Source organism: Corythoichthys intestinalis, chromosome 2 (assembly GCF_030265065.1).
Source record: "Corythoichthys intestinalis isolate RoL2023-P3 chromosome 2, ASM3026506v1, whole genome shotgun sequence".
Lineage (NCBI taxonomy): Eukaryota > Metazoa > Chordata > Actinopteri > Syngnathiformes > Syngnathidae > Corythoichthys > Corythoichthys intestinalis.
Window position 1 is genome coordinate 73,024,426 of NC_080396.1, and position 24,953 is coordinate 73,049,378.

Here is a 24,953-nt window from a genome sequence, read left to right on the forward strand (position 1 = left end):
GTTTCCGCTAGTCTTGGTCATGGTCTAGTTTCAGTCTTGACTCCCAAAAACCTTGGTCTTGTCTTATTCTGGATGGGTTATGGTGTTTTATCTTATCTCTGGGTGGTCTGGTCTCAGTCTTCATCTTATCTCAGCCTTGAATCCCTAAATTCCTGGTCTTTTCTTGGTCTTGATGAGTTATGGTCTTGGCCTCCTTTTTTTCTCAGCTTGTCTTGGTCTCATCTCAATCAGCTTTCCCAAGTCTTGATCTTACTCTAGTCTCTGGCAAGTTTTGGTCTTGGAAAATATTGTCTGGAGCACAACACTATCAAATATGCTGTCTACAATCATCAATGACAGATTCTGGACTGACCCCAACATTAAATATAATCTGTGACTTGCTTTTCCAGTAGGTATATACATTTTGTCAGTTTACTGACCTTTCATAGACAATCTCAAGTATTGGTTGAGAAAAGAAGGGTGGTCCTTTGGTCGGTCCATCAAAATTGAAAACATTTGCCCTCTGCAGATCAACGTAGAAGCTGTCTCCGACATCTCCCCACACAATGACATCTGTCACCTCTGAAGGAGAACATGACACACACGCTAGGAATAAGCGCACTAGAATGAACGCTACATCACTACCTGAAGTCCTGACTTTGAGCTTGTTGGCGATGGCCGCTCTGGCCTGATTCTCTAGTTGAGTCGCAACGGCGACGAAGTGACTGCTGTCAATGGAGCACGCTTTCAGTAGAACCGAGCATTTCAGATTCACAAGTGAGCCGCCGGAAACGATGACCTTCACGTTGTTGTTGGCCCTCGTCCCAATCAACCGCCCGTATTCCGTGTACAGATCTACCACCGCTTTGATGGCTTTCTGGTCTTGCCCTCGTTCAGCTGGATCACCCTCCAATGAGCGCTCATCCAGCAGTAAGACGATCTCGGCTTTTTGGAAAGCTTCTCGCAGATCCGTGTGAATGGTCACCTGTGCTAACAGGAAGCCAAATGGTTGATTTGATGAAAGCAGATTTGAAAGCAGAATGGAATTATTTACCTGATGGAGCAGAGGCAGAGCCAGGTCTTCAGTTTCCATCATCAGAGACTGCAGTTCTTCCTCATTGCCTTCCAGATCCAGCAGATGGAGGCTAATAGCAGAGGCTTGAGACAACACGTCAGCGGAGAGCAGACTGGGGAGCAGCATGTTGCACGTTGTATTTAAGGCGCTGGAAAAGAAGAATTCAGGTCATGGAGCTGTTCCACCAACTTTTGAATGATTTTCCAGTCTGTCCTACCTACTGATCCATATGTGAAGGGGTTGGACCAGGCTAGCGCGATGTTCGTCCTCCATAATGAGGTCTAGCTTAGTGACGAGGTTTTCTTCTGCAATATTCTGCATCAATTCTTCAGACATGTCTGATGTGATATTGTAGTAGTTCTAGAATTTAGTTGCAATAGAGTACATGAAACCTAACAAAACATGTTAAGGACCGTGGCAAATTTTGGTAGTAGTCTTGTAGTGCTCAAGACCAATCTTGGTCTCAAAACCACATTTTGACAGTCTTATCTCAGTCTGAACTCCCAAAAGTCTTGGTCTCGTCTCGGTCTTATCTCCGTCTAAATCTCAATAAGTCTTGGTCTCACATTGGTGTCTAATTGTTTCGGTCTTGACTTGGTCTAAAGACCAAATTTTGACCATCTTATCTCAGTCTCGATTCACTAAAGTCTTGGTCTCTACTTGGTGTCAACTTATTTCGGTCTTGTCTTGATCTCAAGACCACATTTTGATGGTCTTGTCTCAGTCTTAACTCCCAGTTCCCAAGTCTTGGCCTTGACTCAGATTTATCTTGGTCTCAACTACCAAAAGTCTTGGTCTTTGTCTTGGTCTTATCTCAGTCTCAACTCCCAAAAGTCTTGGTCTCGTCTCGGTCTCATCTCCGTCTCAACTCCCAAAAGCCTTGGTCTCACATTGGTGTCTACTTGTTTCGGTCTTGGCTTGGTCTCAAGACCAAATTTTGACATTCCTTTCTCAGTCTCAACTCCCAAAAGTCTGTCATCTCGGTCTTGACTCAGACTTACCTCGGTCTCGCCTACCAAAAGTCTTGGTCTTAGTGTCCAATTGTCTTGGTCTTGTATTGATCTCAAGACCATATTTTGAGAGTCTTCTCTCCGCCTCAACTCCCAAAGTCTCGTTCTTTGGCTCGATCTTGTCTCAGTCTCCACTCCCAAAGTCTTGGTCTTTGTCTTGGTCTTATCTCTGTCTCGACTCCCAAAGGTCTTGGTCTCACATTGGTGTCTACTTGTTTTGGTCTCGACTTGGTCTAAAGACCAAATTTTGACCGTTTTATCTCAGTCTCGATTCCCTAAAGTCTTGTTCTCAACTTGGTGTCAACTTGTTTCGATCTTGCCTTGATCTCAAGACCACATTTTGATGGTCTTGACTCAGATTTATCTTGGTCTCTACCACCAAAAGTCTTGGTCTTTGTCTTGGTCTTATCTCTGTCTGAACTCCCAAAGGTCTTGGTCTCAAATTGGTGTCTACTTGTTTCGGTCTTGGCTTGGTCTAAAGACCAAATTTTGACCGTCTTATCTCAGTCTCGATTCCTTAAAGTCTTGGTCTCAACTTGGTGTCAACTTGTTTCGGTGTTGTCTTGATCTCAAGACCACAATTTGACGGTCTTGTCTCAGTCTTAATTCCCAGTTCCCAAGTGTTGGTCTTGCCTCAAATTTATCTTGGTTCTTTGTTTCGTCTCGTCTCAGTCTGCACTCCCAAAGTCTTGGTCTTTGTCTCGATCTTATCTCCGTCTCGACTCCAAAAAATCTTGGTCTACTTTGATTGGTGTCTACTTGTTTCGGTCTTGGATAGGTCTCAAGACCACATTATGACCATCTTATCTCAGTCTCGATTCCCTAAAGTCTTGGTCTCAACTTGGTGTCAACTTGTTTTGGTCTTGTCTTGATCTCAAGACCACATTTTGATGGTCTTATCTCAGTCTTAACTCCCAGTTCCCAAGTCTTGGTCTTGACTCAGATTTATCTTGGTCTCGAATACCAAAAGTCTCAGTCTTTGTCTCAGTCTTATCTCTGTCTCGACTCCCAAAGGTCTTGGTCTCACATTGGTGTCTATTGGTCTCACATTAGTGTGTACTTGTTTCGGTCTTGGCTTGGTCTAAAGACCAAATTTTGACCGTCTTATCTGAGTCTCAATTCCCAAAACTCTTGGTCTCAATTTGGTGTCAACTTGTTTCGGTCTTGTCTTGATCTAAAGACCACATTTTGACGGTCTTGTCTCAGTCTTAACTCCCAGTTCCCAAGTCTTGGTCTTTACTCAGATTTATATCGGTATCGACTACCAAAAGTCTCGGTCTTGTATTGGTCTCAAGATCATATTTTGAGAGTCTTGTCTCAGTCGCAACTCCCAAAGTCTTGCTCTTTGTGTCGGTCTTGTCTCAGTTTCCACTCCCAAAGTCTTGGTCTTTGTCTCAGTCTTATCTCCGTCTCGACTCCCAAAAGTCTTGGTCATGTCTCGGTCTTGACTCAGTCTTATCTCTGTCTCACCTAAGTATCTACTTGTCTCAGTGTTGTCTCTGTCTCAACTCCCAAAGGTCTTGGTCTTGTCTCAGTCTGAACTCCAAAAGGTCTTGGTCTTAGCTTGTCTTATTTTCGGTCTAGTCTTCGTCTCGACAACCAAAAATCCTGATCTTGTCTCAGTCTCGCCTCCCAAGTCTAGGTCTTGTTCTGGTCTCAGATACAGTGGCACAATACTAGTAAATGGTCGAACACGGGCCTACCTGACAGTGCTCTAAGAAGTCACAGAAGCCTCCTAAGAACACTCCTTTGCCTCCTTGGTGCACCAGTTCTCTCCACACCAGAGGGGACTCTTCATGATTCCAGCCATTTTTTACACAAGTTTCCTCTAGCCAATCCTGCCAGGGACCAGTAAATTGTCATTCAGATATTTATCTAAAATATGATACCCCAGGGAAATGGATAGGATACGTTTACCTGCCATTCATCTGGGAGGATTGAAATCTTGTGAATGCGGAAATCAGGCAAAGAACGCTGTAGTCTATCAGCCAAAAGTTCCGCTTTGGCATAATAGGGGCAGTTTGTTTTGCCTGTGGGAGTACATACAGAAAAAAAAAAATCAATGGTAGCCGATGGTAATAAGAAACAAAGGCGTAGGTTTGCATAGGGATGGTAGGGACTAGAGATGTCCCGATCCGATATTTGGATCAGAACGGACGCCGATATGGGCAAAAAAATGCGAATCGGTATCGGATCACCCTACACGGAAAAATTCCGATCCAGACTTCCGATCCAGTTTTTTTTTTAAAGTCCGGTCCGGGTTTTCCAGCGCACTGATTTACATAATACATTCCAGTTTTTGCTTCAGTTTCCCTAAAATCCGGTCCGCATTTTACGGCACACCTTCAACACACTACATTACTGTCTCCCAATTTACCGAGAGACTTTATTGGTAAAAAATGTCAGCTGTGTGGGATCATTTCACCTTAAAGGACGACAAAGACGAAGAGGCAGAGTGCAACATATGCCACAATAAAGTCAAGCGTGGTGGTAAAGCTGTAAGAAGTTTAAATACAACCAACCTAATCAAGCATTTAGCGAAATACCACCACAAACAATATGAGGAGTATGTTAAGAAAACCGAAGACAAAAAGAAAGGTCCTACGCAACTAACACTGGCAGAAACTTTTGCTATGCGTGACAAACTGGCACTCGACAGTCCCAAAGCCCAGGGAATAACAAGAGTCATTGCCGAAGAATTCATTCTGGATGACGAGTCATTATCTCTCGTGAGTAAAGACGCACCATCTGTCAAGTTCAAAAATAGACCCTTAGGTCGACATTTGTAAAATTACCCAAAAATAAGGAGAGAAGACACTCAGTTTTCTTGGCCAAGGAGAGCAAAAGAGTGACTAGCCAGAGGAATGCTAGATTACGCTGTCTAGTCACCAAAATTGATCTAAAGAAAAACCCTCCTTGCTATTTTTATTTAGGGGTTTGTCCTAACACAAAAAAGGTGCCGCCCTGAGGGAGGGGGAAGCAAGCTGGAGACACCCATGTGATTTTGGTTGGCTATGTGAGCATGTAGGTGGAACTAACTAAGTACACGTATGTAAGCAAAGGCACATGTAAACAACGGTCAAAATGACCCAGACACTTCAGTTATGCAACGCTGCGGCCATGGAAGATGTCCTCGAATGGAAACTTGTCCTCGAAGGTCTAGACGAAAGTCCAGACGCCAGGTGCTGAAGATGTCTTGGAAGGTCTAGTTACGCAATGATGCGGCCATGAAGCAAGGCAGTTGTCATCCCGACCCTCTTCACTCTTTGTAACACTTAAACATTATACTACAACCTAGTATAGCAAGCAATAATCATTTACTGGTTATATCAATAAGAGAAAAATATGGCAATATGTATTATTTATGGTATATATCAATCAATCAAGCAAATATTTAATCAATCAACCCTCGATAATTACCTCAACACCATCCAACACTTAGAACCACGGTACAACATGCCCAGCAGTCATTACATCCTTGAGCGATCCGGCCGTGGAAGATTCGAGAACGATTCACAAACATCCAAATTCCGATTATTGAAATATGTCAAGTAAAGCGGAACTAATACACAGCGCGGTCTTCGGGACGCAATGAGGAACAGACCCGAGAGTAAAACCTCATGCTTGTCATAGACCCGGGTAATGCCAATGCTTGACTCACGGCTTTAGCTCAACTCATGCCGCTGGATAAAAAACACAAGAATACCTGACTGCTGCTGACAGCTGCTACAAACTACATCAACATCATTTTACTGTAGATAATAGATATCATATGTAAATAGAACTAGATGCATAATGGCAGACTCGACGGCGTTAGCAACATTGAAGTATGGAAAACTGGATGCGTTAGTAAACACGCATCCAGTACAGTTTTGTGGCCATCTGATGTATGTACCATGTCTGAATGTGCGTCTTTAGTTGTATGGGGGACGGGAAACGGATAACCATATGCTTCTTCCCGTCCGCCTTTGTCTTCTTCTTCGGTTCCTTCGGGCAAATCATATCACATTTTGTAATTGTCAATGATTGTCAATGATACTGATGATGATGACAATAAAATTATTTTTTAAAAAAACAAAAAAAGAACAGCCGCCATCTTAAAGCAGGAGACTTCCCTAGTAGGCTGTTGTGAACCTTCCAAGCGAACCTAATTAACTTTTTATCTAAAATACTTCGAAATCGGCAAAATCTTGACTTGAATCTATCTTCAAAACAGTTTTAAAACTTTCACATGTCGAAAGTAGACAGAAGGGAAATTATGGAATAACGGGAGCAATTTTAACAACTTTAACAGTTGATTTGCAAAATTAAATGACTTGAAGGTAGTTTAAAGCTGCTGATACAGAATGGGGACTTGAGTATTTATTTACTGTTTTAAAATGTTAATTTGATACTGAAATAGTTGTTTATTTAAACCTGAGAGGCTTTTTATACAATTATTGTAACTAATGCACGAAACATTAAAAGCATCTAATAGCTTGGGGGAGTTGTGGGATTTTCCACTGAGGTTGTTTGTGTGTTTTGCTTTTTTAAGAGTTTACAATAATATTTGCACGTTTTACTGACTGACTATGCCATTTCTGTTTATTATTTATAATGTTTTGTTTTTGTCACTGAATAAACAGGTCAGTTTCTTGTTACCAACCGTTGTGTGTTATTCAAACTCACCTAATTCAGCTGGCTAGTTGTTATCAAGAGTACTAAAACCCTTTTCAATATGAGTCTGACAACTAAGTAAGGAGGCTAAATAACTTTAAACTTTAACACATGCTCAGATAGGCCGATATCGGCATCGGCCAGTATCGGTATCGGATCGGAAGTGCAAAACAATATCGGTATCGGATCGGAAATGCAAAAACCTGGATCGGGACATCCCTAGTAGAGACATAACACTACCAACTTTTCATGGTGCTGAAATTGTCCCCACCAACTTTTAAGCAACCTTATTTGCATTATATAATGATTTCAGTCATTTAGATTGTCTTCCCATTAGAGCAGGGCGGTAAACCGAAAATTTACCGTCACCGAAATTCTTCATGATGACCGACGTAATTTTGACCATGTTGGTAAATTCGGTCATTTAATAAAACAAGAAAATATAGTCTTTTCATCCCGCTTTGACTCTGTGTTGTTCGGCCATGTTCGTTCCCCTTTAAGAAAGCAGACAGTGTGCTTACGTATGGAGTCACGTGGTTTTCAGGAAGCCAAACAAACAGAAGCCCGGTAGGCTAACGCCAGCGGCTAACGCTACAAGTAAACGGGATGGAGTCGGGCTTAAGTTAGCTTCACCAAAACCCGACATTACGTAAACTCTTGGCGGGTTCCAGACGGGCTATCACCCGCTGTCCTCCCTGGTTCTCACGATTTCAGGAGAGGATGCTTTCAGTACTTTCTTCTGGTAGCCAAGCCACAGGCTAACGCTAGCGGCGAACAGCAGCTACAAATGAACGTGAAAGAGTCGGATAGCGGCTCTAACCTTGTCGAAACAGCTGAAATTAATGAGTGGACTGGGCACGGACTTCATGTAGCAATCATTATGTCGCGTTATTTGGCATTTCTGTGTGATTTCTCTGAAAGCTTTCATGATGGTAAAGCACTCAGCATAAAGTATAATCCAACAATGAAGCCTATATATAATATGACAGTTCAATGGCCACAGCTATTTTTCTGTATGTGTTTGCTTTATTCTGCCATCATAAAACCTTGAATATTTCATTGGCATCAGAGCAATACAGCTTTAATCTGGTTGTGTCTGTGTGGGGGGGTGCATGTATTAAAAAAGGTTTCGGGGAAAAAAAAACAAAAACCTGAAACCTTGACGTAAACACTTGTGTTGAATAATTATGTCACAGCAGCCATTACCAATAAGTTGTCTGAAGTGTACTGTTAGAGCTGCAAGTCATTTGTGTTAGAATGACATGTTTGCACAGTCGTCATATTGATTTTTATAATGTTGTACATTTTTCAAGCCATACAAGCTGTTATAAATGTTCACACTAGAATTCTTATTGTTTACAAGATTTTTTTTAATACTTAATGTTTAGACTGCATGTGCAATTGTTAAATTGAAAGCTGGTAAATAAATTTAACAATAAACGGTTGATTCAAATTTTCAAATTATATAACAGTCCGCTTGGGCGAATTTATCGTCATTTATCATTATCGAGGTAAATCTGCTCAATTTATCGTGATACGTACTTAAGGCCATATCGCCCAGCCCTTCGTCAACGGCTGTAACAATGTTGGTCAAATCGTGTTTTGTTACAGAGCCGGTTGTGGACCGTTCCCGATGCCAATTCAAGCTCATCAAGACCGTATTCGAGCCCAGGCGATCCAAGAGAAGGGAGCCGATATATTAACTTGCTTGATTCCATTCGACACCTCTGGGGTCCTTGTTTTGAAATCCCCTACGTTGTGCTCGTATTTGCATGTATTTGTTTGTTTGTTTGTTTTCTTGTCTTATCGGGTCTCTGCCTACTGCTTAGGTTAGTGTTATTGATCCCCGTCGACCATTGTGTTATTTCCCCTCTTCAATGGACTCTCTTCCTCGGCTCTACGATCCAGCAGCAATTTAATTTTGTTATGTTTTCAGTTTAATTTAGCTGTTTCCAGTTTACTATGTTGATAATGGCGATGTTTATTTACCGCTTTTCGTCTTACTGCGAAGAAAGAGGAAGTGACGATCGGCCTGCCATAATATTTACGTCATCAGCCATCATGCTGTGACCCGGAAATTTGACACTGGCTTTCACATGCGCCTCGTCCCGGACATTATACGAAGACGCGACCTGAGAAACTTCCGCGTAATCTCTGTGTCAGTCGACCTGGGAAATTGCTTTCACATACAAGGGCTGCTCATTTAAATCCTGGGATTTTAATGGTGTTTAGGCGTATGTGAAAGGGGCTATGGATAGGTTAAGTAGTACCCCCCCCCCCCAAAAAAAAACAAACACAAAAACACAACCACTGTAAATTTCCTTTAAATGAAGCAAAGGGGAATTCCCCCATTTTGAAAAATGCCCCACCATAAAAATAACATTTTAACATTTTTCATTTTTACTTAGGAAACACATCTGCATATTCGTGAGAAATGTACCCCTGACCCCATTTCATCCAAAGTTTTTTGGTCTTATTAATGTACCGTCCCCAGTGTTGTTAATAACGGCGTTAGAGTATAACGGCGTTACTAACGGCATTATTTTTTTCAGTAGTGAGTAACCTAATTAATTATTTTTCTCATCTTGGCAACGCCGTTACCATTCGTGAGGATATAAAGGCGCGCGTTAATATGCGTTACTACGTTGATTGAATGACGCAAGAAAAGTCTGAGGGACACAGACTTACGGAGAGAGCAGAGTGGGAGTGGGGAGGGAAGGGAGTTGTGACGCTGTTGCACCCGTGATGCTAGGTGGCTGCAATATTACCTGACTGTAGCCAATAGCCTACAAACTACGCACAGATGATGCTATCTACGGTAGATATCACAAGTTTATAGAACTAGATGTGAAATGATAGACTCGCCGCTGTTAGTAAACAGCCTGCATCTTAAAGCAGTAGACTTTTCAGAAAGGCTCTATTGTAGAGAACCTTCCGCGCGAACCTTTAAATCTAAAATACCGTATTAGCCCGAATATAAGATGGTGTTTTTTGCATTGAAATAAGATTGAAAAAGTGGTGGTCGTCTTATATTCGCGGTCTAGACATTATACTCATTCACAACGCTAGATAGCGCCAGATATCATTGAAGTGATGTTCTGTCATGAAAGATCTCAGCTACTCTGAAGTTTAACCAGTTTGCATTATTTTATTGCAATGTTTTTCCTTATTCAGATTTGTTTAAAGACTACAGTTACAGTTAGACTTCACTTTGATGGTTAATGCAGTTATTGCAATTTTATTGTTTTATCACAATAGAAAAAGAGAGGGTCATCTTATAATCAGGGCCGTCTTATATTCGGGCCAATACGGTACTCCTAAATCGGCAAAATCTTGATTTGAATCTGTCTTTAAATGATGAAACAGTTTTAAAAATGTCACATGTCGAAAGTAGAAGGGAACTAATGCAATAACAGGAACAATTTTAACAACTTTAAAGGTTAATTCACAACACTAAATAGCTTCCAAACAGCAAAGGTTACCATCTAGTTATCACAATATCCGCACTACTCGCAATATTTTATATATATATATATATATATATATATATATATATATATATATATATATATTTTTTTTTTTTTTTTTGAATGAGAAAAAAGAAAAAAAAAGATGAAAAGTAACACGTTACTTTGCCAAGTAACTAATTCGTCTTACATTCAGGTTACTGAGTTACTAACTCAATTACTTTTTGGAATAAGTAATTTGTAACTCCAATTACTTTTTTAAAGTAATAGTAACAACACTGCCCGTCCGCAGCAAAAAGTGTACATGCAGGTTATGCTGTCCCTACCAATATCGAGACCAAAACAATGCCCTTGATAAGAAATCCCAATCAAAAAATGTACAATTACTTACCAGCCAACACAAACTTTGCCATTTTGTTTTGCTGCTAGACCGCCACGGCGCAACATAATATATATTTATTGCATCTTTGAGGTGTTTGTTGCTAGGCAACTGGTGTCCTTGTGCTTTCAATGCCCAGTGCGCTTGCGCTCTCAAAAGCGGTGAGTACTAACTATTTTCGTTTTTATGGAGTCTTATTTTACCTTTTCATTGCCTCAAAATACTTTTGGCGTGTCTTTCTCAGTGATAGCTTTGAAGCATTGTGTTTTCTTGTGGCAGCTTCAAAGCAGTGTTGACCACATTATCCACGTAGTGTATGTATACCACGCTCTTTTGAGATGACTGCGTGTAAGTATGTTCTTAAGGTATTATTTTAGTACGTATTAGTCTAAACAAAATAAGATGAAAGCGCACGGTATTACTTCAGCTGTCAAATTAGCTTTTGGTAGCACGTTTCGCACGGGGAGGACATTTTGGCAGAACACCGGAACGTTCAACAGGAAGTATAATAAAATAAAATAAAAAATAAAAACTTTTCGGGTTTTGATGTTTCTGTTTAATCAATTATGTTAATGAAGACGTTTTTATTATGTTAGTTTGTATTGAATTTTTTTTTTAATTTTTTTTTAAAAAGTTTTTCGTTGTGTACGTTTTCCCATTTAGCATGACGTTGCTAGGGGGACTGATTAAAGTGATGCACACGTCTTGAACATCCGGGTCATCACGCGAGAACGTATGGTAAAGTAAATATTACTGAACATTTATGCTTTATATTTTCTTCTTTCAATAAATTTCTTTATAAAAATGACATTGTTGACGGATTAGTTGTGGCCTAGCAAAGAAGCATATAGCAGTTCGTTCACCTTGCGATACTTGAAGTCAATATCTGAATGTTAGCTAATGTCATACTGTATGTAAAAGAATGTCACCGTGGATGACAAGGGAGGTCATGAGGCGGTCTTTACGCTTCTGCATCAATTCGTGGAAACACTACAGGACATTTGCAGACAATTCACGTTCCACCAAGCAACAGTTAGTACTCAATCCCTACAAAATCCAGCTATTGCAGGTTGAAAGTTTAAGGAGTTCAGTAAAGTTCCACTGGCAGGATTCCAGTTTGGGAGAATTAGACAAAAACGAACCAGCTGCTACTCCAGTGGCAGGTTCCTTAGAGCAGAGAGCGAGGAGCCCCCTTTTCAGTGAGCTGGAAAAATGTGGCTCTCCTTCAGATGTTCTTGACCTCAGCCAACGATATCCGCCCTCGCCTCGTGGAATCAGCAACTACTTTACATATATGTGGACCAGCGTTAAGAAGATGTCTGACGAGCAGCGCCGATGTGAGCTCCAGCTGATGTTGGAGCATCCAGCGTTTGAGCTGCTTCTCCAAAACGCCATGACCAATGTGGGGTCAATGCAACCTGAAGATGTGGCTTACTCTCTTCTGTCTATGATTAATCTTGGTGTCCCACAAAAAAGTCGTGTAGTCCAGCTCTACCTCCGTGCCTGCCAGGTAGATGAACCTCACGCTAGTTTTTGTTTGTTCTTCTGTTTTGAGTGTAACATTTGTTTTCTTGTTTACTTACAGGAGACGTTGAATGACTTTGATGAGAAGAGTCTGTCCATTTTGGCCTCGTGTCTGGATCGCATGGAGAGCACAGCTAACGTGGATGCACTCAAACATGGCTTGAGGTCTGCTTTAGCGAATGTGGTTTGAGTTCGTTTATTTACTTTGCCCAGTATGAATCATTTTCTTTTGCTGTTCCAGGCTGGTCATTGAGGTGCGTCTTCCAATGATAAAGAGTGTGTTGGCTTTTCAGACCATGATGCGTCTCCTGGGTAAAGATATGTCGCCTGACCTCAAACGTAAACTTGTGGTACGTTTCCTTGAATGATAAAACTGCGGCTTGACAGAATCTGTTATCATTCAGTTGTAGTGTATGAATGTAGTGTTGTATGCAAGACCGAGACTTTCCTTGGACTAGAATTTAAAATAACCCTTAGAATTTAACAAGGTTTTTGGTTGTCATGAAACAAGACTGAAAAGTGACCAACACCTTGATTCATCAAAACTAGAGCTGTCCCGACTAGTCGACATGGTTGACATCATCGATGACGTGAATGCCTCGACGAGCACAACATCCCATTGACGGTTGATGAAGGGTCAATAGAATATATGCATGGAAAGTTGAGAGTGGCGGTATGCAAGCGGGGAAAGTGGCACAAAGCCAAAAAAGCACACCAGAGTGCCCAAAACAACGACTTATTTAAATGAAAGGAGGGTACACTGTTGTGTCCTGTCTCTTCAATGACAAGCTTGCATACCAGGCTGCACGTAGGCCGTGAATGAACACCTAAAGCGCCGTCACCCAGTTGTTATTTTGGAAGATGACAGGAGACAACAAGCTGGCAGATTGTAAGTCCATCTAACTAACAATATTTTTCATCAAAGTTGCTAAGCCTGTCGCGATATACAATTAGTCCATTTATCGCATGGTAAATAAAAATGAGTGCGGTTATTTTCACAGCTGCGTTTAATCGCGACGTGCGTGCTGCATACATTTGTGCGTGCCTGTACACGTGTGTGTTGATGGCATATAAGACTCCAGTTCCTTTCACAGATGTTTATTGGTCATCAACACGTCGTAGAATTGAGAGTTAATGCAAACAAAATAAGGAAAGACATCTTGTAAAGGTTAGCATTGCTACTTTGAGGCTAATGGGGAAAAAAGACAACCTATGAATCACTTTAACCTGCTATAAAAAATTGGCTGTCTTCTCCAAAACGCAAACTTGCGGTTAAAAGGTGACCCTTCAAACATGAATAATCGCTGGTTAACAGCATTTGCAAACGAAAAAAAAAATCTATTACTGACACCACATGCAATGATCAAAAGTGCACTTTTTTGTGGAGTATAAAGCTTACGGTTAGCGGTTTAGCGAACGTACTTCCGGTGAGCATTTTAAAATAAAAGCATGTAATGTTCAACATATAAATAGTGATTTCTGGAGTTAATCTCACATACAGTACTTAAGAATTCGGATTCTAGACTAAGAATAGCTTTAAAATGACACCCTTTATGAAAAACCTGATAGGCAATGAATAATATAATACTATTATGTATAGGAGTATACCATATTAATAATGCTAGACAATTTTATTTTTTTTAAGAACGGTTTTGGGTTTGGAAGTCAGTGTTCTGAATCCGTTTACATTCCATTCTTTTGCACTAGTTAATGCTTTGCACTAGTTAATGCAATTAGCATTTGACCTCATTGTTTGTTTGTGATGTATAATTGTTATTTGCCTGTTTATTTGAACTTTAATAAACAATTCAAGTGCTCCAAAATGTTTTTTTGGGTGAATTTATAAGTGTCAACAAAAACTTAATCACTCGATTAGTTAAACATTTTTTTAATATTACATTAGGAGACTAATCGTTTAAAAAAAAGTCTGCTGACATATTGAGAGAAATATAGTCGTTTGGGACAGCCCTAATCAAGACCAAAACCTTTCGAGACAGAGATCAAACCTTTTTGATATCAAGACTTTTGGGAGTCAAAACTGGGACAAGACCACCACCGACCCAAGCCGAGATCGGGCTGACACAATAACCTATCGAGACCAAAACCTTTGCGAGTCATGACCGAGGCAAGACTTAGACAAGCAGAGACCAAAACCATAACTCATTGAGACTCCGATGAGCCCAACACTTTTGAAAGTTGAAACAAAAAAAACAAAAACAAACCAAAACCTCTTCAAGACGAAACCAAAACCACCTCTCATCAAGGCTGAGGTTACACTTTGTTTGAAATCAGTGTCATAAGACTGTACTGATGGGAATTTATGGATTTTTACGATTCCGATTCCATTATCGATATTGCTTAACGATTCGATTTTTTTATTGATTCTATTATCGATTCTAATTTAGGGGAAAAGAACAAACGTTTTGATTGGCATCGTTTGTTTAATCAGAAGTCACAATCTTACAAAGTCAAAACGAGGTCAAAAGAGGCCCAAAGCCTCAATGTTAACTCTGGCAAATACACAAGAATGTGTAACATTTTACTGAAACATTTTTCTAATAGAAATAAAAAATATTGGTATATATTGGTCGTATTCCCTCCCGACGCAGTTATCTCCACCTTGCAATGACCAGGCATGAAAATGGGTCAGGGGTTAAAAGGTGACAAGGGTGTGGAGGAAATATGTTCCGGTAGGGCTGTCCCAAACGACTAATTTTCTCCCGATTTGTTTGTTTGAATTAGTCGACTATTAAAAAAAATATCATATATATATATATATATATATATATATATATTTTTTTTTTTTTTACTAATTTAGCAATGAAATTTTTGTTGATGCTTATTAATTCACAAAAACATTTTGTACAATTACATTCTTTATTGAAGTACAAATAAACATGTAAATAACAATAATTAATCACACATAAACAATGAGGTCAAATGCTCATAGCATTAACTAGTGCAAAAGAATGGAATGTAAACAGATTCAGAACACTGACTTAGCCTTTCCAACATTATTCAAAACAATTGTAAAAAAAAATCTAGTATTATTATTATAGTATACTACTATATATAATAGTATTAGGGCTGCAGCTATCGAATATTTTAGTAATCGAGTAATCGACTAAAAATTCTATCGATTAATCGAGTAATCAGATAAGACAAATATATATTTAGGTGAAGAGCAATAACAAATATACATGAGAAAACAAGACACTTCATCTAATCTTGAACCATTTTCAGTCAATGTCTTTATTTTCGATGTATATTGTTGAAAACAGCCAACAATTGCATCTCAGATGTAACTAGAATAAAAAAAAAGACTAATTCACTGCTTTCACTCAAAAAACCTTTAGATCTTATAAAAAAAAAAAAAAAATATATATATATATATATATATATATATATATATATATATATATATATACACACCTAAAAATGCCTTTACGCTTGATAACACACATCACTTAAAAGTTAGGATTTTTTCCCACGTGTTTCAATAGAATTTCTATTTGTGTCAAGCCATTTTTAAGTTCTAGTTAAGTTTTAAGTTAGTCTAAACCAGGGGTGTCCAAACTTTTTGCAAAGGGGGCCAGATTTGATGTGGTAAAAATGTTTGGGGCCGACCTTGGCTGACGTCCATATATTTAAGGAAATTTTAGCATGCCATTCTGTGTGTCACATTTGCTTTATTATTTATTTTTTGGTGCTGAAACGATTAATCGATTAACTTCAGTATTCGATTAAAGAAAAAAGATTCAAATTAAATTTTGCTGCTTCGAGTATTCGTTTAATTAAAGTGATAAACTGCCCTCTAGTCTGCCTTATTTCACATGTCTGAATCCAGCTGCTCCATGTTAAAACCAACATAAGCCAAGTTTTTGTTTGAGCTAATGGTTTTTTTATGCATTCGTAACTTAGTTTATTGGTATATTTAACAGTTGTTTTTTTTCTTTTTTTTTTGTGGGAATATGTTTCTCAACCATTTGTCATGAGCATTGTAAAAACAAAAAACCGTTAGTGTTTTACAGCACTTAAGCTAGCAGACATTTGCTATGTAAGTTAGCCATTGTTCTTTTGTCGATCCTTATTTATTTTTTTTATACCATTTGAGGCTCAGCTCAGGTATTTTAATTTTTCGTGTTCCTTATCCGATTACTCGATTATTCGAACTAACTAGTTGATCGATTAATCGACTACTAAAATAATCGATAGCTGCAGCTCTAATTTTTAAAATGAATAATTTCAACAATCTCGCAACTAGCCTTTGTGGCGCTCTCTCTCGACTCTCGGGCTCTTGCGAAATACTGCTCTTATATGTAATGTAATAATGCTGCTGTAAAATTAAACTAGCTTCAAGTTGCTTCAATTTCTCTCCCCTGTAATCTTTTCGTACATGACAGCGTGAACTATTTAAAAACAGCGCACTGTCTCTTTGCAAATGAGGCAGACACAGCTGTTGCGTATATTAGTGAAGAAATAGTCCTTTTTCCACCTATCCCTGAAGCATCGGCCGTCGCAGTCCACAGTTTTTGTTGATTGTCGCCATTTTAGAAAATTGGGAGTAAAGAGTCACACGGGGTAATGTTGCTTAGAGTGCTGCTGCCTTTTAGTGGGTAAATGAGGAGCAGCACTTAGTGTGTAAGCTACTTCATATGCTGGTAGCAGTACAGCTGACCAATACCACCCAGTCTGTGCGGGCCAGATGTTAATGATTATTATGACAGAGGCTGGGGGCCGGATGAAATTTGACCAAGGGCCGCATTTGGCCCCCGGGCCGGTCTTTGGACATGTCTGGTCTAAACTGTAAGTCCTGATAGGACTTTGAGTTTTTGAAGTGTTCAAAATAAATGTGTGATACAGGCTGTATTGGAGCACATTAGGGACTAGTGCTACTTGGTGTTTTATCCAGCAATGACTACTGAGCTAAAATTGATAGTTAGCATTATTGAGTTTTTATTTTACACCCTCATCACTCCACAATGCTGTTATGTTAAAGCCTGTATGTAAGAGACGTTAGCCACGCATCGAAAGTGGTCATAATTAATAGAAACCTAGCCCTCCGCAGGGCTAACATTACGTGAGCTAGTGACAGTAACGTTAATCTTATTTATTAGTGCTTAGCGCTCTTTATTAGCGCTTAGCGCTCTACTGCTTTAAGATGGCGGCTGTTTACTAACGCTGCCCAGACGCGGCCGAGTCTGTCAGTTTACATCTAGTTCAACATCTCTATGAGACTCATCAGACGCTACCTGCTACCAACGTAGCATCGTGCAGGCTAGTATTTAGTAACGTCGGCGTCGTTTGTAGCGGCTGTCGGCTGCAGTAAGTTTTTTTTTTTTTTTTTTGCTTCTTCCTCTACGCACGTGACATCAGTGCGTTGTCCCGCATTAAAAGTAGTCCGAGCAAAACGTGATGCTTAGAGCTGTCAAAATAAACGATTACTCGAGGTGAATAAAATTACTCGGATCAGTTTTTAAACACGAGTTACTCGAGTTGCTCGAGTATTCGTTTCAGCTCTAAATAGTATTATAATAATTATAATATTCATTGCCAATCATATTTCTTAAAAAGGGTGTCATTTTAAAGCTATTCTTGGTGTAGAATCTAAATTCTGTAGTATTATAGTATTTACATACATTCTGCTCTAGCTGCTCGAAGTGTACAGACGCACATTGCAGAGCTCCTGAAGCGCGCTCTTATCTTAAACGATAAGCGCTCAGGGCCGGGACCAGCCTGAAAAATACGACTACAATATGGCTCCTTGAACGCTGAAACCTGAGGATCTGGATGAAGTCAAATCCTCCATCCAGAGAATTGAGGCCTCTCTGGCCTCTCTGACCAACCTGGAGGCTTCTCTGACCAACCTGATTCAAAACCAGAATCGGGAAGTCATGAAAGAATTACTGCTGATGCGCGCTGAAAACGAGAAGCTCAAGCAAATGGTTGAGGAGAAGGAGGCTCGCATCAAAAGGCTAGAAATTCTGGCTGATGATCTCGACCAAGGAAGACGTGCAAATGATCTCATCATCTCTGGATTACAGCTGACGCCCAGATCATATGCCGAGGCCGCTAGCCCCCCTGTGGCTCAGCAGGCAATCGGCAAGCTGCAAGAATTTGGAATAAAAGTGGAACCGCAGGACATTCGTCACTGCTTTCTGATCCCAACTGGGGGGAGAGGACCGGCGACGGTGGTCGTGAAGTTGGCAGACCACAAGAGCAAGGTTGCGCTGCTTGACCAGCGCCACCGCCTGAAAGGAATGAAGATTTTTCTGAATGACAACTTGACTCGCCGAAATGCCCAAATAGAGAGAAAAGCACGTCAGCTCAAAAAAGAGGGGAAAATTGCCAGCACCTGGGTCTCTGATTGCAAAATCCTTGTCAAGTCGCAAGACATGAAGATAAGAGTCGTGAGAAGCCTGGAAGAGCTGACCTCATTCGAAAATTAATGATGACACCTGTTACCACCTTTCTGGATGACCAGATTGATGATTACTATGATGACCCAACTGATAATCTTGATCCTGACCTCAGCTTTTACAATAACATGTCGAACAACTGTAAGTACTACACAGCGGAACAGTACAACAATTCCATGAATGTGGACGGTAAGCTGAAACTAATCCACTTCAACGCCAGGAGTCCATAAGTGCAAAAGCATTATTATTTGCTGTGTCTATCGTGCACCTGACTCAAACGTCCAACTTTTTACTCAGCATATGGAACAGATACTGTTTAAAACGAATAATAAACATGTTTTTAGCTGTGGGGACACTAATCTAGATATATTGAACCCCCCAAAAAATCTGCACATAGATGACTTTGTTGCCTCCATGTATTCTCAAGGCCTACGGCCTCTGATTGCACAACCAACACGAATAACGACATTCAGTGCGACACTCATTGATAATATATTTACCAACATTTTAAATCAGACTCATAGTGGCTTGCTAATCTGTGATATCACCGACCATCTGCCTATCTTCACAAACTACACTCTATGCAACTACTGCGTAAATTCGACAAAGACAGTGTACAAAAGAATCAGAACTGATCAAAACATTGAAAACATGAAAAAAGACCTCTCAACTCAAGACTGGAATGATGTTTACAATGCAAATAATGTGAATGCAGCGTATGGGTGCTTTATGAATACAATTCAGTACATTTACGATAAGCACTGCCCTGTTAAGTTGATTCCCACAAAGCAAAGAATGCAAAACAAACCTTGGATGACCAAGACGCTTTTCAACGCTTGCAAAAATAAAACAGCTCTGTATAAGGATTTTATCTCCCAAAAACAGGGCCTGCTGAGGAGAAGTTTAAGAAATATAGAAATAAACTAAACTCCATTCTGCGAGCATGTAAAAAACAATACTATTGTAAATTATTGGAGGACAACAAAAGCTACATGTGTTGACTGTGGAAAATACTAAACGGGATGATAATAAAAAATAAGGAGTCGGGGAAATCTTACCCTGAATTCTTTTATGGAGACAACAGTGAGCTGAGGAACAAAGAAGAGATTGCAAATAAATTTAATGAATTCTTTGTGACGGTTGGGCCTTAACTAGCAGAAAACATTCCCTCTATAACTACTCATATGCGCCCTGACCCTATACTAAAATCCATGTTTTTGGAGCCAATTCAGGTCGCTGAGGTTAAGAGTTTAATTATGCAATGTGCCAACAAAGATTCGACTGACCTGCATGAAATTGACATGAAGCTCATTAAAAACATTCATAATGAAATACTACTCCCCATAACTCATATTTTCAATACATTTTTTGAGACAGGAGTCTTCCCTGATGAAATAAAAATTGCTAAAGTTATCCGAATCTTCAAAGGCGGAAACCAACATGAGTTCAACAACTATAGACCCATCTCTATCCTGCCTCAACTATCAAAAATCCTCGAAAAACTCTTCAACAGCAGACTGGACAAATACATAACAAAACATCATTTATTACATGATAGCCAATACGGGTTTAGAAAAAAACCACTGCGCAGGCCCTAGCAGAGTCTGTAGAAATCATCACAGATGCTGTTGACCAAAAAAAATACTCAGTGGGCATTTTCCTGGACCTAAAAAAAGCCTTTGATACTGTTAACCACAATATCCTACTGGACAAACTAGAGAGACTTGGAATTCGAGGCATCGTTCTAAACTGGGTAAGCAGCTACCTGGACAATCGATCGCAATATGTAACATTTAATGGATGCAGATCAACTAGACGTCAAATCACATGGGCCTGCCTCAAGGCTCCTTCCTGGGACCGAAACTATTCATCCTATACATAAATGACTTATACAAAGCATCTAAACTACTTAAAATGGTACTTTTTGCGGACGACACCAACATCTTTTGTTCAGGAATAGACCTAAACAGTCTCTCTAAGCAAATAAACGCAGAACTAGCAAAACTGCAAGAATGGTTCGATGCAAATAAGTTATCCCTAAATCTCGAAAAAACCAAATACATGTTATTTGGCAGACAAGGCCTGAGCGTGAACTTAAACATACAAATAAACAATGTTGCGATACAAAGAGTACAGATGCACAAAGTCTTAGGTATTGTCCTAGATCACCGTCTAACTTGGAAGCCTCATGTGGAGCAGTTGCGCAACAAGCTCGCTAGGAGCATCTCCATTCTCTTTATAGCTCAAAATATGCTAGATAAGAGGGCTCTCCAAACCCTTTACAGCGCGCTTGTCTTGCCGCACCTCAGCTACTGCTTGGAGATCTGGGGACACACATACACAACACATCTTTGTCCACTCTTTATCCTTCAAAAAAAAGGCCATTAGAATTATTCATAAAGCACCGTTCAGAGCGCACACAAACGAACTTTACATCAAGTCCAAGCTATTAAAATTTTATGACTTTGTTAACTTCAAAACTGCTCAAATGAAATGATAAGACCCACGCAAACAGTCTCCCGCCTAACCTACAAGCATTATTCCAACTAAGGGAATCCTCCTACGACCTGAGAGAAAACCGATTGTTTTCCTATCAGACTACTAGGACAACATTAAAATCTTTCTCGATTACGAACACTGGGGCTCGCCTATGGAATACATGTGATGCAGCGCTTACGAGTATAAAATCATTTAGTTACTTCAAAAAGATGTACAAAGAAACCATAATAAAACACTACATCGACCGAATTGAGTCATAGCTGCACTACACACACACATCCGCACAGATTGTTCCCACAACAAAATGGAATGCAAAGGATGATTAAATGTCAGGGACAGAGAATAAGACATAACATTGCTCTAAAGATATGCCCTCCAGTAAAATTAGATTACTGATCTGCCATTGCAACGCGAGTGCTGTGTCTAACCTGCTGTAAGATGGAGCTTGTGGACTGGTAACTCAGTTCTCTGGACAAAATATTTTCTACAATGAGACCTACACCAAGCCAACGGCCATGTCCGGCCAACACCTTCACGTCTGGTTATGTGGAGGATGCCTGGGGAAAATGGAGACCAATATGCTTAACGTCTCTCCAGATTGAGGACGTCGAGGACCTCTTTATCTTCGGCTCTCTGATGGCGCTCGCCTTCCTGTTGCTTCTTGGTGCCCTCTGGGTACACCGATTCTCGATGAGAATGAAGAGTCAACTCAACGAGGCAACGGAGGTTGCTCGTAACAACGGCGACAAATTGTCCCAGCTGACGAAGGAACAAACAGCGTTAAGTGATGCCACCGCTCAAATGGTCACAAAAATCATCACGGAGCCCCGGGATCATGAAAGGCTCACTAGCGGAAGCCGGGCAAGGGAGGATGATGACTAATCTTCTGAAGCGGATACAGCAGACGTGGGCCTCCATGATACCCCCGGCCATCCCTCCCTACACCAACTTGGACATAAACTGATACAATGAACCCACTCAAATTGACAATATGTGAAATTCCATGGCAATCAATGACTTTTGAATGATATGTGAGTAAAAAATAAGAAAAGAAAATAACAAAAAAAAAACTGATAATAACTGGACCATTACACAAATATGCTTGTCTGTGCGTACCGGGCTGTTGGAGGACGGGTATCGATAAGCATTTGCTTTTTCCAGTCTTTCCTTTGTCTGTCCTCGTCTTTTTTTCGGGCAAATTCCACACTCTGAAACTGTCAATGATTATGATGATGATGATAATGACAATAAATTCATTCATTCATATTATAGTATTAATTCTGGTGTATGTGGGATTAGCTCCAGAAATCGTTATTTATATGAACGTGGCGTGCTTTTATTTTGAAATGTACACCGGAAGTACGTTCGCTAAACCCCTAACAGCGTCACACTCCGCCAAAAATCACTTTTCGTCATTGCTTTCTCAATGTAGCAATACTAACGCTTACAGTATTAAATATACACGTGTTTCCTTATTTTGTATGTCTGAACTGTAATTCTATGGCGTTTTGATAACTAATAAACATCTGTGAAATGAACTGGAGTCTAATAGTCATCTACACGCACACACAAATGTATCCATGCATGCACGCGTTGATAAAACACAGCCGTGAAAATTATCGCCCTCATTTGTATTTGTTGCGACAAATGGACTCATTTCATATCGCGACAGGCTTAGCAACTTTAATAAAACATGTCGTTAGTTAGTTAGTTTGATGGAATTGCGGCCCCTCCCCTTCTTAAAAATGTTCTCCTCGGATCTACACAATTCAAGTATGTCACCCTCTTCGAATTTAGCCAAAAGGTGAGTGATTTTCATGCCCGAATGACTGCAAGTGGCTTTGTTATTTTTCCCCGTGAAGTGAAGATACACATTCGGGCGTTTGAACCTACGTGATGTCATTGTTATGTTTACGGCTGCAATGCTCGTGCTAAACCATTGTAACCTTTCATTTTCACCCTCTTTCCTGGTGAAGTGTAGCCAAACTTTGGAGCGAGTGGTTCATGGCGCCATGCTAGTTTGATGCGTCTGGACAACAAGACGCGTCATGTCACGTGATTACGCAGTACGCGTCTCTAGGAATCGTTAAAGGGATCGTTAAGGCTTTTTCATTGTGATGTCGAGGCCTCGAAACACTAGGAACCGGTTCGGAATTAGAATCGGATTTCGATTCCCATCCCTATAAGACTGTCATAATGATGACATGACACCAGTCATGAATATGAATGAGGGCTTATCACGGATGTCATTGACTGTCATTTAGTAAATTTTGTCACTTTTGATGCAATATTGAGATATTTTTTTCAAATGTCTTTTGGTTGGAAGAGTTTAGGAGCTGTTTTAGGGTTAGGACACTTAATGACATCTGTCATTAGCATTCATGGCAGTTTCATGTCGTCATTATGACTGTCTCATGACACAGAGTTCAAATAAAGTGTTACCAACTAAGACAGTACCAAGTCTTTTAAGAGTACAAATGAAACTAAAACCGGTCGAGACCAAGACCATAATTCATTAATTCAAAGACTTTTGGAAGTCAAAACTGAGAGCAAAAGCGTCACGAACCGAGATCGAGATGAGACCAAGACGTCACTCATCAAAACCAAAACCTTTAGAAGCCGTGACCGTAACAAGCTGAGACTGAAACGAGACCAAGACCAAAACTTATCAAGACCTTTTATGAGTAGAAACCAGAGGTGAGTAGAGTAAGCAAACACTTTACTCATCTAAGAGTAGTGTTACTTCAAGATGATATTACTCAAGTAAAAGTCAACCAAAGTCGGCACAACACCATCTATATAAACTGTTACAGGTCGTCCCTGGGTTACTAACGAGTTCCCTTCCTACGCTGGCGACGTAACCCGAATTTCCTCGTAAGTTGGAATATCCCTAAATCTAAAAGTAATTATCCAAAACATGCATTACACGTCATTGTAATAAAGTAAAGAAAAAGGGTGACAAAATGGCGGGCGAGACACTGTTACGCAACTGAAAAAAACAACAACTGGAGACAAAACAGTGGATGAGACTCTGGCGTCGCAAAGTCAAAATCGCGTAAGTCTGTACGTCAGAACCACGGGACTACTTGTATTATAATTAGGGCTGTCAAACGATTAAAATTTTTAATCGAGTTAATTACAGCTAAAAAATAATCGTAATTAATCGCAATTCAAACCATCTATAAAATATGCCATATTTTTCTGTAAATTATTGTTGGAATGGAAAGATAAGACCGAGATGGATATATACATTCAACATACGGTACATAAGTACTGTATTTCTTTATTATAACAATAAATCAACAAGATGGCATTACCATTATTAACATTCTGTTAAAGCGATCCATGGATAGAAAGACTTGTAGTTCTTAAAAGATAAATAAAAATAATAAATAAAATATATAAATAAATATATAAATATAAAAATTTATAGAAAATTAAAGATAAAAACTAGTATAAGTTATAGAAATTTTATATTAAAACCCCTCTTCATGTTTTCGTTTTAATAAAAGTTGTAAAATTTTCAATCAAAAAATAAACTAGTAGCCTGCCATTGTTGATGTCAATAATTACTTACACAATGCTCATGGGTGCTGAAGCCTATAAAATCAGTCGCACACAAGCGCCAGCAGAGGGCGGCAAAACTCCAAAAAACACAAGTACACCTTTCACTTTGCAGTCCTTTTTGCTGTCCTTTCTGTTTGAGCGGGGCAATTGTGCGTTAATTGCGTCAAATATTTTAACGGGATTAATTAAAAAATTTAATTACCGCTCGTTAATGCGATAATTTTGACACCCCTAATTATAATATTATACTATAACCTATTACATGACCTTATTAGGCCCCAAAAATACACAAAAATCCTTGAATTCTGACTAGAAAAGTTTTCCGAAATGAAATTTCACCCGTCCAAAGAACATAAGTGCCCTCTTGTAGAGAAAACA

At 39.7% G+C, this 24,953-nt stretch overlaps 2 protein-coding genes across 11 annotated transcripts in view; one reads left to right on the top strand and one right to left on the bottom strand.

Annotated features, from left to right (window-relative positions):
- Positions 1-11,048, bottom strand: part of mdh1b (malate dehydrogenase 1B, NAD (soluble)) — a 27,204-nt gene extending 16,156 nt beyond the window's left edge. For 2 of the 5 annotated variants that reach the window (XM_057819295.1, XM_057819282.1), the window contains exons 1-7: positions 10,579-11,048; positions 3,982-4,094; positions 3,768-3,902; positions 1,272-1,414; positions 1,034-1,202; positions 622-964; positions 420-561 (exon numbers count right to left, since the gene is read on the bottom strand). In XM_057819295.1, the coding sequence (XP_057675278.1) occupies positions 420-561; positions 622-964; positions 1,034-1,202; positions 1,272-1,414; positions 3,768-3,902; positions 3,982-4,094; positions 10,579-10,600 (1,067 nt within the window). In that variant the 5' untranslated portion in view covers positions 10,601-11,048. Of the gene's footprint in view, positions 1-419; positions 562-621; positions 965-1,033; positions 1,203-1,271; positions 1,415-3,767; positions 3,903-3,981; positions 4,095-5,959; positions 6,052-10,578 lie in introns of all 5 variants that reach the window. The other 3 variants (XM_057819308.1, XM_057819299.1, XM_057819290.1) reach the window with 3 other exon arrangements.
- fastkd2 (FAST kinase domains 2) overlaps positions 10,525-24,953 on the top strand; it is a 37,612-nt gene continuing 23,183 nt past the window's right edge. Inside the window, exons 1-4 of one of the 6 annotated variants that reach the window (XM_057819249.1) lie at positions 10,525-10,727; positions 11,796-12,076; positions 12,152-12,255; positions 12,332-12,440. In XM_057819249.1, the coding sequence (XP_057675232.1) occupies positions 11,861-12,076; positions 12,152-12,255; positions 12,332-12,440 (429 nt within the window). In that variant the 5' untranslated portion in view covers positions 10,525-10,727; positions 11,796-11,860. The other 5 variants (XM_057819247.1, XM_057819243.1, XM_057819258.1 and 2 more) reach the window with 5 other exon arrangements.